We start from the raw sequence: 15,365 nt of genomic DNA, 5'->3' as shown, positions 1-15,365 counted from the left end.
CTACTCTCGGTGTTGTTTTTGAAATCTCATTTACAAGTAGTGAGAGTAGAAATGAAGATAACAAAACAATGCAGTTTCTCTACCTCCCTTCTAAAAACTGAGCTATTTCCAATAAGTTAAACAAAGCGTTATTGATCGGACTTGTGCTAATCCGTGTGCAGCAGAGCCTCCCGGGTCCTTACCTACTGTTATGGGCCGGATTGTGCCCCTCACCCCCAGATTCATATGTTGATGCCCTCACCCCCAGTCCCTCAGAATGCGATTGTCTTTGGAGATAGACTTTTGAAGAAGTGACTTAGGGGTGCCTGGGTGGCTCAGTTGGTTAAGCGTCAAACTCTTGATTTGACTCAGGTCATGATCTCAGGGTCCTGGGATTGAGCCCCACGTGGTGCTCCATGTTCGGCAGGGGGTCTGCTTGAGAATTCTCTCTCTCCCTTGCCCTCTGCCCCCTCTCCAGCTGCAAACCACTCCCCCACCCCGGCCCCATGCTCATGTGTGTGCATATGTGTGTGCTCTCTCTTGTGCGCTCTCTCTCTCTCTCTCAAATGAATAAATAGGGTGCCTGGGTGGCTCAGTTGTTTAAGCGTCTGCCTTCGGCTCAGGTCATGACCTCAGGGTTGTGGGATCGAGTCCTGAGTTGGGCTCCCTGCTCCTCAGGGAGCCTGCTTCTCCCTCTGCCCCTCCCTCAACTCATTCTTTCGCTCTCTCTCAAATAAATAAAATCTTTAATAAAATAAAATCAATCAATCAATGTTTTTTAAAAACTAAAAAGGTGCTTTAGGTGACTGGTGTCCTTATAAGAAGAGTTTAGGACACAGACACTGTTATGGATTGAATGTTCGTGTCCCCCCAAAATATGTTAAATCCTCACCCCCAAGATGTTGCTGTCAGGAGGTAGGGCCTTTGGGAAGTGATTAGGTCATGGAACTGTCAGGAATGGGATTGGTGCCCTTATGAGAGAATCCCCAGAGAGCTCCCTCGCCCCTCCCACCATGTGAGGACACAGAACCTGGAGGGGGGCCAGGCACCACACCTGCTGGTGTCTTGATCCGGGGCTTCCGGCCTCCAGTGCTCTGAGTGACGCACGTCTGCTATTAACAAGCCACCTGGTTTCTGATCTTTCATTATAGCGACCCAAACGGACTCCCACGGACACAGAGGGAAGACCCCGTGAGGACACCATGAGAGGCAGCCGTCTGCAAGTCGAGGAGGAAGAACCCCCCACGGCCGGCCCCACGCCCTCGGGCTTCCAGCCTCCAGAACTGTGAGAACATACATTTCTGTTGTGTAGGCCGCCCAGTCTGTGCTGTGTTGTGGCGGCTCTAGCAAACTCTGCAACGCACACACACACACACACACACTAAAGTGTGTTTGTGTCCATTTCTGAGGATCCCAGACACCTCAGGACACAGATGGTGACGGTAGTTCGAGGTAGGAAGAAGGGTGCGTGCCAGGCGGGGGGTGAGGCGTACGTGCGTAAGGCCCCGCGCGTAGGGACAGTGAAGCAAGAAGATGTGGATTGTTTTTTAAACTAGACCTTTAACTGCCCCCCCGGGATTTCCTCCTGCAGGGCTCCGCTTTCCCGTTCCCGTTCTTCTCCTGTGAGCAGGGTCACTCACCTCACTGACCGCGAGGGGCCCCCAACTTGCCCGAGCGCAACATCCCACCCAGCTCCCGTCGCTGGGGCCAAAGGCCTTCCCACCACAAAAAGGGGCCCGAAAGGTAAGGTGAATGACCATGTCAAAGGCAACGGTGACGAATCCGGTTGAATTCGGACTCGGGGACAAGGCAGGTGGGGTTCATACCCCACAGGAGGTTGAGGAAGTGGTCTGCCGTCTCAGTGCTGTGGGGCCTGGCCCTGCCTGGGCCTCCCCGTTCTCCCCTCCCCACTCCTGGTCATTCAGATTGGGAGGTTCTGTGGCCTTCTACCCTCTCGACACATCTCAGGCTGCTCCGCTCTTTCCCCTGACTAGGGCCTGAGCGAGGGAGGAGGCATTTTGCATCCTTGTCATCGGGCCCTGTTTCTCATCCACTTCAGTGACCAGGCCTGCCCGGAGCCACAACTGGCCTGTGGATTCCTGACGGCTTGGGATGTGTTTCTGAGCGAGGGAATTCTGGTCTCTAAATGGAATCCACAGGAGTGGTTGGCACCTTCCCTTCGGCCAGCCGGCTCTCTTTGCTTGGTCGATACGGACTTCTGACTTCCTTGGTCCAACCACGGCATTTCCCCAGCGGTAGGCCTGGAGTTTCCATGGCTTTGGCATGGTTTCTGTCTGAGAAGTTTAAGTGATAACACAACAGAGCAACCTAAAAATAGCGCGGTAACCCCCCGTCTTGAACACCAAGGAACGCAGACCTACCCCCCCCCCCCCCGGGGTCCACCTGTTCTGGGATTGGGGCATTGCCCCTCCTGGCCTTGAGGGCTGGCTGTGGCCATCCTGACCTTTTCACGCACAGCAGGACCCCCCTCCTGGCAGTACTTCCAGGGGGCGTCTCTGGTCATAGAGTAATTTTTTCAAAGGTGATGAAATGATCTGTCACCCATAATTGAACCCCCTTCCTTTGCTGGCTGACCTCTCCTCCGTCCGCAGCCCAGCCCTGTGCTGGGAAGCCAGGTCCTAATGTGGTGAAAAGCCAGGACCTAGCAACATGTGAGCTATCAACTCAGCCTTAAATTGGAAACATGTCTTTTTGTTTTGTTTTATATTATGAAATGTGTTCTTTTAGTACATGATGTAATCTCTGTTGATAGGTAATACAGTAGGTTTTTAAAAAAATGTTTGGGAGGCACGTGGGTGGCTCAGTCGGTTAAGCGGCCAACTCTTGATTTCAGCACAGGTTATGGTCTTGGGGTCCTGGGATGGAGCCTCTCGTGGGGCTCCTTGCTCAGCAGGGAGTCTGCTTCAGCATTTTCTCTCTCCCTCTGCCCACTCCCCCCACTTGTACGCATAAGCTCAGGCTCTCTTTCTCTAAAATAAATAAATCAATCATTATTTTTTTTTTGTATTTTTTTAAAGATTTTATTTATTTATTTGACAGAGAGAGAAACAGTGAGAGAGGAAACACAAGCCGGGGTAGCAGGAGAGGGAGAAGCAGGCTTCCTGCTGAGCAGGGACCCCGATGCAGGGCTCGATCCCAAGACCCCAGGACCATGACCTGAGACAAAGGCAGACGCTTAACAACTGAGCCACCCAGGCACCCCTAAATAAATCTTAAAAAAAAAAAAAATGTTTGGGCTCTGGTACCAGACTGCAGGCATCCAAATCTGAGCCCAGGCGATTGGAAGCTGTGTGAGCTTAGGCCCGTTACTTAACGACTCTGGTCATTGGTTTTCTCCTTTATAAAATGGGGTTGATAATATTGTACCTACTTTTTGTTTTCTTTTTTCTTTTTTGTTGTTCTCTGTGTTTATGAGTCTGCTTCTGGTTTGTTGTCATTGTTGTTTGTTTGTTTTGTTTCTCGATTCCACATATAAGTGAAATCAAATAGTATTTGTTTTTCTTTGCCTGACATATTTCACTCAGCATTAATACCCTCTAGGTCCATCCATGTTGTCACAAATGGCAAGATTCTTGTTTATGGCCGAGTAATATTCCATTGTGCATAAACACCACATCTTCTTTATCCATTTATCTATGGATGGACACTTGGGCTGCTTCCATATCTTTTTTTTTTTTTAAGATTTTATTTATTTATTTATTTATTTATTTATTTATTTGAGAGAGAGAAAGCAAGAGATCACAGAGGGAGAGGGAGAAGCAGACACCCCGCTAAGCGGAGAGCCCAATGCAGGACTCGATCCCAGGACCCCAGGATCATGACCTGAGCCGAAGGCAGACGCTTAACTGACTGAGCCACCCAGGGGCCCAGGTTGCTTCCATGTCTTGGCTGTTGTAAATAATACTGCAACAGCTACATGCTTGCCCAAAGTGCAGGACGGTTCCCTTTTCTCTACATCCTTGCCAACACTTGTTATTTCTTGTCCTTTTGGTGCTACTCATTCTGACAGGTGTGAGGTGATATCTCGCGGTTCCGATTTGCATTTCTCTGATGATGAGTGATGTTGAGCATGTTTTATGTGTCTGCTGGCCATCTGGTTGTCTGCTTTGGAAAAAGGTCTATTCAAATCCACTGCCCATTTTTAATTTTTGTTTATTTACTTATTTATTTATTTTTAAAGATGTATTTATTTATTTTAGAGAGGAAGAGAGTGGGGGTCAGGGCAGAGGGAGAGAATCTCAAGCAGACTCCGTGCTGAGCATGGAGCCTGAAGCAGGGTTTGATCTCATGATCCCGACAAGATCATGACCTGAGCTGACACCAAGAGTCAGTTGCTTAACCGACTGAGCCACCCAGATGCCCCCATTGCCCATTTTTAATCAGTTGTTTGTTTTTTGGCATTGAGTCCTGTAGGTTCTTTATATATTTTGAATGCTAACCCCTTCCCGGATATGTCATTTGCAAATATCTTCACCCATTCACTAGGTTGCCTTTTTGTTTTGTTAATGATTTTCTTTGCTGTGCAAAAGCTTTTTATTTCAGCGTAGTCCCAGTGGTGTACTTTTTGCTTTTGTTTCCCTTGCCTGAGGAGACAGATCCATAAATATGTGTCTAAGGCCGATGTCCAAGAGATGACTGTCTATATGGGATATCTAAAGATTGTTATGAGGGTTGGGGCACCTGGGTGGCTCAGTGGGTTAAGCATCTGCCTTCGGCTCAGGTTATGATCTCTGGGTCTTGGGGTCGAGCCCCGTGTGGGGCTCCAAGCTCCATGTTCAGTGGGGAGTCTGCTTCTCCCTCTTCCTTTACCACTCCCCCCGCTCATGCTCTCTTTCTCTCTCTCTCAAACAGATGAATAACATTGCTTTAAAAAAACGGTCTTTATGAGGGTTGTATGAGTTTTAAACAATGAAAGGACTTAGAATAGTGCTGGGCATATAGGAAGCACTCAATAAATAATAAGTTCTTTTTTATTGTGATGAAATATACAGAACATGAAATTTAACCATTTTAACCATTTTTAAGTGTACAGGTCAGTGACGTTAGGGTACGTGCACATTGTCATGCAGCCATCACCACCGTCCATCTCCCGAACTTTTTCATCTTCCCAAACTGAAACTCTGTCCCATTAAATACTAACTCCCCATTCCTCCTTCTCCCCAGCCCCTGGTAACCATTCTGTGGTTACTTGACTACTCTAGACTCCCTATATAAATGGAATCACAATACTTGTCCTACCGTGACTGGCTCATTTCACTTAGCATAATGTCTTCAAAGTTCACCCATGTTATAGCAGGTGCCAGAATTTCCTTCTTTTTTTTTTTTTTTTGAGATTTTATTTATTTATTTGAGAGAGAGAGTGTGAGAGAGCAAGAGCATGAGCACGGGGAAGGGCAGAGGGAGAGAGAGAAGCAGACTCCCCGCTGAGTAGGGAGTCCAACTTGGGGCTCAATCCCAGGACCCCGAGATCATGACCGGAGCCAAAGGCAGCCGCTTAACCAACTGAGCCACCCAGGTGCCCCAACATCCTTCCTTTCTAAGGCCAAGTATATCTCATTGTATACGTATAACCACATTTTGTTCATCCATTCATCTTATGAGAAACATCTGGGTTGTTTCCACCTTTTGGCTGTTGTGAATAATGCCGCTGTGTACACAGGGGTATACATGTGTGTTTGAGTTCCTACTTTCACTTCTCTTGGGTGTATACCCAGAAATGGAATTGCTGAATCATATGGTAATTCTGTGTTTAATTTTTTTGGGGGGAGGCCACCATACTGTTTTTCATAACAGCCGCACCATCGTTCCTGTGTTTTATATACCACAGGCTGACAAATTCCAGCTTTATGCCCACAACGCTAGGTCTTTTCTGAGCTATAGAAAGATATTCACAATTGCCTACTTGATCTTGTCAGTGAGATGTCTCACAGGCGTCTTGAGATTAAACAAGTCCCAGACGAAACCTTTTACCCCTCCTCCTACTCCTCCCCATTTTGGTAAATGGCAGTAATGAAGCATCCAGTTGCTCAAGCTGGAAACCTTCAAGCAGGGCCAGCTTCCTCATTGGCCAGACTCCGTGCAAAGTGAAGATGTGGAGCCCCAGCCGGGCAGGGAGGTCTGTTCCTTCTTCCCACTGGCCTGTTGCCCCATCCCACAGCAGATATGTCGCCTGCAAGGGCTAGCCGGCAGCCTGCAGGCTGGGCTGTGCTCAGTGCCTGGATCCAGGGGGCAGAGAGCCCTCCACTGAGGTCATAGCCAGCCCAAGGTGCGGACGGCTCTTGCACTCGTCATGCGCCCATGGAGCTGGCCCCGCCTTTGATGGATCCTTAATTCCTGTTTCCCTCACCCTCTGCCTTCACTTTGTCACCAGGAACTGTAAGTTGTACCTCTGAAATCAATCTCAGCCCTCTGCTTCTCTGTCTCTACTGTCATGACCCACCTCCAAGCCACCACCTCCTCTTTCTATCAAACCACCCAGCGAATCTCCTTTCCTCACATGGGCCCCTCCCACCACATTCCACATAAGATCCAGAGTCATTGTTTCCACAAATAATTAGTCCATGTTTACTGCCCCATTTTAGAGCATGGGCTCCTTGCCATACCTAGAACAAGATGGTAGCTCCTTGCCATGGCATACAAGGGTGCATACTGTCTGCTTCCACCTACTTTCTTGACTGACTTCATAGCTCTGTTTTCTCTTCTGTTCTTGTCCAGGCGTGGTGTTCTGCTTTCTACACCTTGAAGGTGCCAAGCTTGTGATGGCATCAGGGCAAGGGTTTCTCAACCTCAACACCATTGACATTTTGGATAATTCTCTGCATAAGGGTTTGTCCTGTGCAAACTGTAGGATGTTTATTTGTATCCCTGGCCTCTAACCATTAGATGCCAGTAGCATTCTTCTCTACCACCACATTGTGACTACCAAAAAGTCTAGACATGGGCAAATGTTCCCTGGGGGGCAAACCCCATATCCTTGAGAAGCCTTCCTTGCAGCCTTGGGGCACTGGTTCGTCCCTTCTAGATCATCGCCCCCACCCCCACACCACCTTCCCGCTTCTAGTGCTCTCTTGCCCTTCAGATATCAATTTAATGTCGCCTTCTTAAAGAGGCCTCCCCTGACCAACCAATATAAGATGGCCGCTCCGTCACTTTCTCTCTCTGGTTTCAGTTGCTGGGTAAACCCCCACCAGTCTCCGATCGCTCTTTTGGGCAGTAATTTCCATCGTTTTGTTGGGTGCTGTATTCCTAACACCGAGAATGGAACCTGCCATAGAGCGGGGGCTCAGTACATGTTTGCTGAATGAATGAATTCACGATACTTTGAATCTGTGATCTTACTTGTCCCTGTACACTTGTTAGGTCATTTTCACATTTTTCTAGTTCGTCCTCTGCTTTCCCTTTTTTAAACTGAAGGATAGTCAACCTACAGTGTGACGTTAGTTTCAGGTGTACAATCTAGCGATTCCACAATTGCATACATGACTCTGAGCGCGTCATGGTGAGTGTTCTCTCCATCCCCTTCCCTTATTTCACCCCTCCCTCCCCTCTGGTAACCACCAGTGTGCCTCTTTTTTCCTTTGTTTGTTTGTTTTGTTTCTTAAATTCCACATAAGAGTGAAATCATATGGTATTTGTCTTTCTCTGACTGACTTTGCTTAGCACGATGCTCTCTGGCTCCATCCGTGTCACTGCAGATGGCAAGATTTCATTCTTTTTTATGTCTGAGAAATATTCCAGTGCGTGTGTGTGTGTGTGTGTGTGTGTCTCTGCACACACCACACCTTTATCATTTATCAATCAGTGGGCACTTGGGCTGCTTCTGTATCTTGGCTGTTGTAAATAATCAGCATTTTATAGCCTCCACTTTCCCTTTCGTATCCCCATTTCTGCTTCCTGTTGTCTTTTTCTCTCTCTTCATCATACCGCAGGTGATACTTCCCTCCATTACTGTGATTCAACGTTGTTCACAACAGAAATTCCGACTAGGAAAATAAGAGACAGATAAGGTTTCAGTGAAGTTATCCCTCAGGAGCAAGATCTGACGGCAGGGACTTATTGAATTGTACACGACAGGAGGGTCTCCCGGGACACACAGTCCCAGGAATTGACTGGAATTGGAGAAGACAGCTCTGGTGGGAACGTAGGTGGCCCTCTCGCTCTGCCCCTTGTCCTTCCTTCCCTCTGAGTCTTGGCTTGATTCTTTGTAGACCAATCCCCTAAGCCTCTGTTCATCTGGCAACATCAAATGGTGCTGCTGTCCGCACCTCGAGAGACTGTATTAAGGAATCATGCAGACTGAGCTGAAATATCTTTACCCCAAACTCAAAGCCCTGTGGAGAAGATTCGTTGGCTCAAGCTAGGGTGGAAGTTGTTCTTCCTGAGTGTCTAGCATGGGCCAGCTGCTCTCCAGGTGATGAGGATCCAGGCAAAATCCTGTTGTCATGGAACTTACAGTCTTACGTTACTGACTCCGTGTTTATGAGTAAGCACCTATCAAGTTGTGCAAAATACGCAACCATAATTGCGTATGGTGATGAATTCATTCATTCGTTTAGTTAACTTTCTAGATTGCTCTATGAACATACAGTAAAGGGACTTGATCTGCTGGGGGCAGGGCTGGGGAAATTTTTTTAATGTGAATTAAATTAACTTTACTTTTTAAATAACAGTTGTAGATTTACGGGAAAATTGTAAAGACAATGCAGAGAGTCCCAGATAGTTCACGTCCAGTTTCCCCTATTATTTACATCTTCCATTACTGTGGTACTTTTGTCACATTTGGTGAACCGATATTGATGTATATTATTAACTAAAGTCCATACTTAATTCACATTTCCTTAGTTTGTACCTAATGTTCTTTTTCTCTCTCAGGAGCCCTTCCAGGATATCACATCACATTTATTTATCTTTTATCTTCTTATTTTTTTTGTAAAGAGCTTATTTATTTATTTGTCAGAGAGAGAGAGCACAAGCAGGGGGACAGGAAGAGGGAGAAGAGGCAGACTCCCCCCTGTGTAGGAAGCCCAACGTGGGACTCAATTCCAGGACCCTGGGATCATGACCTGAGCCGAAGGCAGACGCTCAGCTGACTGAGCCACCCAGGTGCCCCTCACATCACATTCAGTTGTTATATCTCCTTTCGGCTCCTCTTGGATGTGAAAATTTCTTAGACTCTTCTTGCTTTTGATAATCTTGACGGTTTTGAGGACCACTGGTGAGTTATATTGTAGGATGTGGAATTTGTTCTCATGGTTAGACTAGGGTTACGGTGTCTGGGAGGAAGACCATAGGGGTAAAGTGCCCTATTCACCACGCTGGATCAACGGTACAGACTTTCGCCATGACTTATCATTGTTGATACTGACCTTGATCACTTGGCGGATGTAGTTCTTGTCAGTTTCTCCAGTGTGGAGGTACTTCCCTTGCCTCTTTCCCTTTCCGTGCTATGGTCTCCGAAAGGAAGTCACTATGCACAGCCCACATTTAAGGTGGGGGGAGGGTGCCCTACCTCCTTGACAGTGTTGTTGGCTTTTTAAAAATATCTTTAGTGAGGTGTAATTTACATACCACAAAATTCACCTGTTTTAAGTGAACAGTTTGATGAATTTTTGGAAATTTATACAATTGTGCCTGAAGGGACTGGTCTTTGAGCTGGTATCGGAAAGATGAGGAGAAGTTAAGTAGGCAAAGACTGTTCCAGGCAGAGGTAACAGCACATCCAAGCCCCTCAAGGGAACGTGGAGCATTCCAGGAACTTGGGTTAACCCTGAAACACCCAGAAAAGGTAGAACAGGTCACCATCCTTCATTTAATATGCTTCATAAATATTTTCTTCAAAACATTTAAAAGTCAACAGCATTTTATTGCCTAAATGTATAAACTTTAGTTCTTTGAAACACTTGTCTGGAACAGCTCAGCCCCTGATGGTTTATCTAACGTTTTACAATAACAATCAGTAAATATTAGGGTAGTAAAATACAGAATGGTCCCCGAGGAGAAGAAAATGTCATAAAATTTCCTTCCCTTTCAGGTCTTGTTTAAACAAGAATGTAAAGTGCGTGTACTATTTCCTTTCTGATAAGCCCTTGATTTATTTCCCTTTGGAACAAACACACCACAACAAAGTGAGAATGGGGAAGGTAATTCAGAGGGAGACGAAGGGAAGGGAACTATACTCAGAAATACGTCCCCATACAAACTTAGGATTGAAAAAATCCAGTTAGCAAAAACACTGCAAGGCTTTTTCCGTGTGTGAAGTAGCCAAGAGGTTCTCTCAGAACTTCTGTGGTCCTGGCGTGTGTGGGCACCCTGAGTCCGGATAGGCAGGGAGTGCTGTGGTAACAAACAGACCACGTATTCTTAGTGGCTTAATCGGATAGGTCCTTGTTTGTTGGGGGTCCGGGGGCTCTCCTGCGGTAATTGATTCTGGGGTCTAGGCTAGGTTTATCTTGCCATAGTGTCTTCTTAATCCTATGTCCTCAAAGTTTGCCAAGGAGGAGGAAGAGTGAGTGTGGATGATGCCAGAGGGGATATTATGGTGTGGAAATGGTATGTATCACTCCTGCCCACATCCACTGGGCGAGAACCCGGTTACATAACCTGAACCGAAGGGCGCGGGAGGTTGGCAAGTGTAGTTACCGCGTGTACGCAGGAAGAAGAAAATAGAGTGGGGTTTGATGAATGTATTTGCCACAAGCTCCTAAGCTTCTTTTATCTGATGTTTTTCAAATGATAAAATAATATGGGCTGGTTATAACCAGTGACACCCAGGTGTGTAAAAGCGAAGCTAATTATCTCCCTACTTCCTGTCAGCTCTCCCTTCTCCTTGTCTGTGTGTCCTGCCACACCTTCTTCCTTGTTCCTATGACGGTATTCCACATATATGTGTGACTCAGGGGAAATGAACTCTGGCAGAGACTTCCGAACTGGAGGTTTTCATGATAATGCTTCTAGTTGCTAAGAAACACTTGAATGAATTCTTCATCCAAGAGGTACTTCATGCTGACAGAGGAGAGATAGAATTTCGCTGGAATTTAAAATTGAGGGCTTTTGTTTATGTTGGTCTTGGCTTCCCTACGGTTCTTTGGCGTTCACTCCTCCTCTGGGAAGGCTCTCCGGGCCCCCTTTGTCACTATGAGAGGCTCTGCCTCCGAATGATCCCAGCAGCCATGGCATCGGAAAGATCTGGGTTCAAATCCTGGCACTGCCTCCTACAATCTCTGTGACTCTGGACAAGTAATAAACTCCTCCAAGCATTATGGAGGCATAACTACCTCACGTTTGAAACGAATCTGGGACCTGTCACTTGGGGGTATTTTCAGTACTACAAGATTAAGTCTACTTTAAATCTTCCGGGTTACTGGACATCTGTGACATCTTAATATCCACTAACTAGAGACCAAGGCAACTGGTATTTAAACTGTGTACAGGGGGCGCCTGGGTGGCTCAGTCGGTGAAGCATCTGCGTTCGGCTCAGGTCATGATCTCAGGGTCTTGGGATCGAGCCCCTGCATCAGTCTCCCTGCTCAGCAGGGAACCTGCTTCTCCCTCTCCCTCTGCCCCTTCCCTCTGCTCATGCTCTCTCTCTTTCAAATAAATAAATAAAGTCTTTAAAAATATTTTAAAAAATGTGTACAGCATGACCAAGAAGCTGAGGTAATCCTCTACAAAACAAAATACTGTAAGATGGGGAGGAAGGGGAGAGAAAATCTAGACTGCAAAATGTTGGTGAGCCGAAGAGGATTGGGAGTATTCATTTAGGAAGGAAAGAAGATGTAGAGGGAAATGAAGCTGGGAAGATGTAGAAGTTATTAGAGACATGTCGAGACTGATCAGGCCGCCTTGCTCCCAATTTTCCTCTTCATTAGTTATGCATAGCTCCGTCCCCAGGGGCAGAGTCCTGCTGTGGCGGACCTTTTTTGTTAATGACCCAGTGGAACAAAAGGTTCCCTGGAACCTGGAGGTGTTCCCGGAGGAAGGGATTGGGGCTGCTCAGTGTTTTCAGATTGTTTTGCAGTTGGACGTAACAGGGGTCTAAAAGCGGAGGAGCCCAGGTAGGGGCAAGCATCCAATTTTGCCAGTGTTGACAGGGTGGTAGGAAGACACATCCGCAGCCAGAAATTAACACCAGGAAGATCCCGTCCCAGAACTCTGAGGACAAAGGACAGGAGCCAAACGTGAAAACTTGGGTGTCGGCACGAATATCCAAAGAAAACATGTCGGAAAAAAAAATTGAGGGTTCATCAGTCAGGGTCTGGTCGGGAAAACCAGAAATCACTTTAGCTATTTCAAAGGAAGCAGGATTTAATACAGAGAATTAAGTCTGAAAGCTGTTGGCAGGGGCTGGGAGAGCAAAAAGGCAGGAGGCATTGTTACCCAGAGATCGGAAGTTCGGGAAGCTTCAGTCCTGGGCGTCAGCGCTGCTCATCACCCCTGCTTTAAGAGCGGCCCTGCGGCTTTGTGGTCTTCGCGGCGTCCGTCAGGCGCGTCAGCTTAGAATGCCGAGCCTTAACTTTGTGCGGTTCCCCGTGGGCGCCCAAGGCTCTGACAGTGATAAGGTAGTAAGGGCCGGGCTACGAAACTAGCCCGTGGTGTCTCCAAGCTTCGGCTGCTAGTGGCCTTCGCGCAGATGGGATGCTAAGAACGGCTCCCTCGGTCTTGCCTTTCGCGGATGCCGGCCAGGGGCGTGTTGGCTCTGCGACTGGCTGACGGTCGTGTAAGCGAGGAGACGGTGCGGGCTGCCGTTTTCTCCTCAGGTGCCTTTCGGAGGGAGAGTGATTCTGGGTTCCGGGTGCTGAGTCCAACATACTTCACGGCCAGTCTGACAGCAGGGTTGCTGAACATTTTCATGGACTGTTTGGGTTCCTGGGTTTTTGAAAGGAAGCCATTTGGAAGGAGCGTCATGGTGACTTTGTGGCAAGGTAGGGTGTGGGGAGGCCTTTGGCGGTTCCAGGTAGTTCCCCTGTGAGCATCTTGGTTGCAAGCCTTTTTGCTGGGTAACTAATCGACTGTAAGGCAATTTTCCCATAAAAGATTAAAAAAAGAAAAAAAAAAGCTGGTTGACCATTGGGTTTGACAGCGTGTTGGTCTCATCAACTGGTTTTATTTCTTCGTTGACGCAGTACTCCCATTTTTATTGTATATAAATCTTAGCCCTCATAATGGTCTATACAGTCCTGCGAAGTTTCGAACCCACATTTCCCATAGAACTTTGGACCATTTATCAGTGGACATCTGACAATATGCCAGGAACAAACAACCGTGTAGAGGCGTTCACCGTGCAATACCAAACTCAGGGACAAACCTGCATCGAAGTATCTGGAAGCAGATACCTCTCTTGATGAAGAAAGACATTTTAGCAAAAAAAAGAAAAAGTACGCTGTCAAACCAGGACATGAATCCACATACAGAAAAGAGAGAGAGAGGAAGAGAGAGAGAGAGAGAGAAAGCATAATACTCTGGAGGAGAGATTTTGAAGACAAGTGCTTAGATACAACCCACAAAGTAAGATCGGTTATTTGTGCTGGCTTGGCGTGAATCTACACATATGTTAAATGCATTCAGATATTTTGTATTTTGCAATGAAGTCTTTTTAATTTTGCTATACATTTTCCATGTTTCATTATGTGCTTTTTAATGAAGGTCCCTCTTTGATCTTTTGCGAGTTGTTCTTTCACGGCGACATCGCTTGCCGGCCGAGCAGGTGGCGAGATGCGTGTGGGCAAGATCCTGGCAGCGACGCCAGCGGACACGGGAACAGAGCGGGGTTCCCTTGCAGCCGTCTGGAGCACTGCAGCCTTTTTTCCCGCCGCCCTGGCTCGTCCTGTCCCCTTTTGCACCCTTGGGCCTGTCCTGCCAGCGCCGTCCCTCCCGCACAGGCCGGAAGAGCTGCTCTTGCTTCTCTGCCCCTGTCGTGTGCACACTCGGCGTTAACACGGAGCCCAGACATCCCGGCAGATCGGCCGTCGGCGGCGGCTCTGTTGGCAGAGTCCGTGAGGAAGTGCTAAGTGACCGTTTCTCTGCTCGTAAGCCCCTGCTTGCCGCCTGGAGCAGGCTTATCGGGGCATTTTCACCGCAGTGGTGTTTCTTCTTTGGCCCTCACCCTTCACCCAAGATAGGAGGTTATGCATCGAGAAATAAGTGTTGCTGCTGAGTCCTCGCCCCAAGAGCTTTCCAGTCTCCCTAAAGTAGGGTCAAGGGGCTCCTGGGTGGCTCAGTCAGTAAAGCATCTGCCTTCAGCTCTGGTCATGGTCCCAGGGTCCTGGGATGGAGCCCCACATCAGGCTCCCTGCTCAGCAGGAAGCCTGCTTCTCCCTCCCCTCTGCCTGCCTCTCCCTTGCTTGTGCTCTCTGTCTGTCAAATAAATAAATAAAATCTTAAAAAAAAAAAAAAAGTAGGATCAAGTTTCCCAGCCTGAGAAGTTTGTTTCAGACTTGGTGTGGGACCCAACTTGTTCTGCAATCTACTCCTGGTGTTCCCTGGGCTGTTCCAAACCAATTCCCGAGTAGGGTTCTCCCCCCAGCCCATCCTCTCTGATCCCACATTTAGTTCCCTCCTTCACCTGGTGCGGCTGCTAAAAGCTCGCGCAGCCGGAGCGTCTTACTGCAGGTGTCCCCCAACACCTCCCCCAACCCCAGCCCGCCGAGGAAGGCGCCGTTCTAGGCGGCTTCTTCGGGACTGTGTTTGGGACGCCTGCGGTTACCTCTCCTGAGTGTGATCGCCGGCAACTCCGAGACCCAAGAGTTCCTGCGGGCGGTTGGGAGGCGCACGGCTTCTCCTGTGCAGTGTGACTTACTGTTTGCAAGGCATCCGACATCCTAGCACACATCGTTAATGAGATCCTCATGTCTGTGGTTGGTCACAGATGACAGAAGTGGAGCTCAGGGATGAGCGTGCTTATGCCTGCTCACACGGTAGAAAGTTGGGCGAGAAATCCACTCCAGATCCTCAGATTTGGACTTCCAGACCCTTCTCCCTGTACCAAACAAGGAGCTAACATCTGTGACACCATCATGATTGGGAGTGTTAGCAGCGAACCTGTCCTTCCAAGGTCAGAAGATGAATTTCGGGCACCTGGGTGGCTCAGTCGGTTGAGCGTCGGATCTTGATTTTGGCTCGGGTGGTGATCTCGGTGTCATGAGATCAAGCCCAATGTCGGCTTCACCCTCGGCACAGAGTCTGCTTGAGATTCTCTCTCCTGCCCCTGCCCCGACTTGTGTGCTCTCTATAAATAAATAAAATCTCTAAAAAAAAGATGCATTTACCCTTCCAAGCCCTCTGAACAAAGGAAGGATGAAGACGGGGTAGAAAAAAACGAGAGGTTTAAATATACCTCATACTCACAAGAGCCTTGCTTTTCCTGGGCC

The 15,365-nt window shown here is 47.9% G+C and overlaps 1 protein-coding gene across 1 annotated transcript in view; it reads left to right on the top strand.

The window, feature by feature from the left end:
* The window catches only part of LOC130542142 (uncharacterized), a 57,668-nt gene extending 42,574 nt beyond the window's left edge, over positions 1-15,094 (top strand). Inside the window, exons 2-4 of the mRNA XM_057304603.1 lie at positions 1,131-1,264; positions 1,571-1,722; positions 13,665-15,094. Of these exons, the coding sequence (XP_057160586.1) occupies positions 1,182-1,264; positions 1,571-1,722; positions 13,665-14,152 (723 nt within the window). The 5' untranslated portion in view covers positions 1,131-1,181 and the 3' untranslated portion in view covers positions 14,153-15,094. The remainder of the gene's footprint in view (positions 1-1,130; positions 1,265-1,570; positions 1,723-13,664) is intronic.
* Positions 15,095-15,365: the final 271 nt, after the last annotated feature.

The sequence above is a fragment of the Ursus arctos genome, unplaced genomic scaffold (assembly GCF_023065955.2).
Source record: "Ursus arctos isolate Adak ecotype North America unplaced genomic scaffold, UrsArc2.0 scaffold_30, whole genome shotgun sequence".
Lineage (NCBI taxonomy): Eukaryota > Metazoa > Chordata > Mammalia > Carnivora > Ursidae > Ursus > Ursus arctos.
Note: the sequence above shows the minus strand (reverse complement) of the source record. Positions and strands in the feature narration are given on the sequence as shown.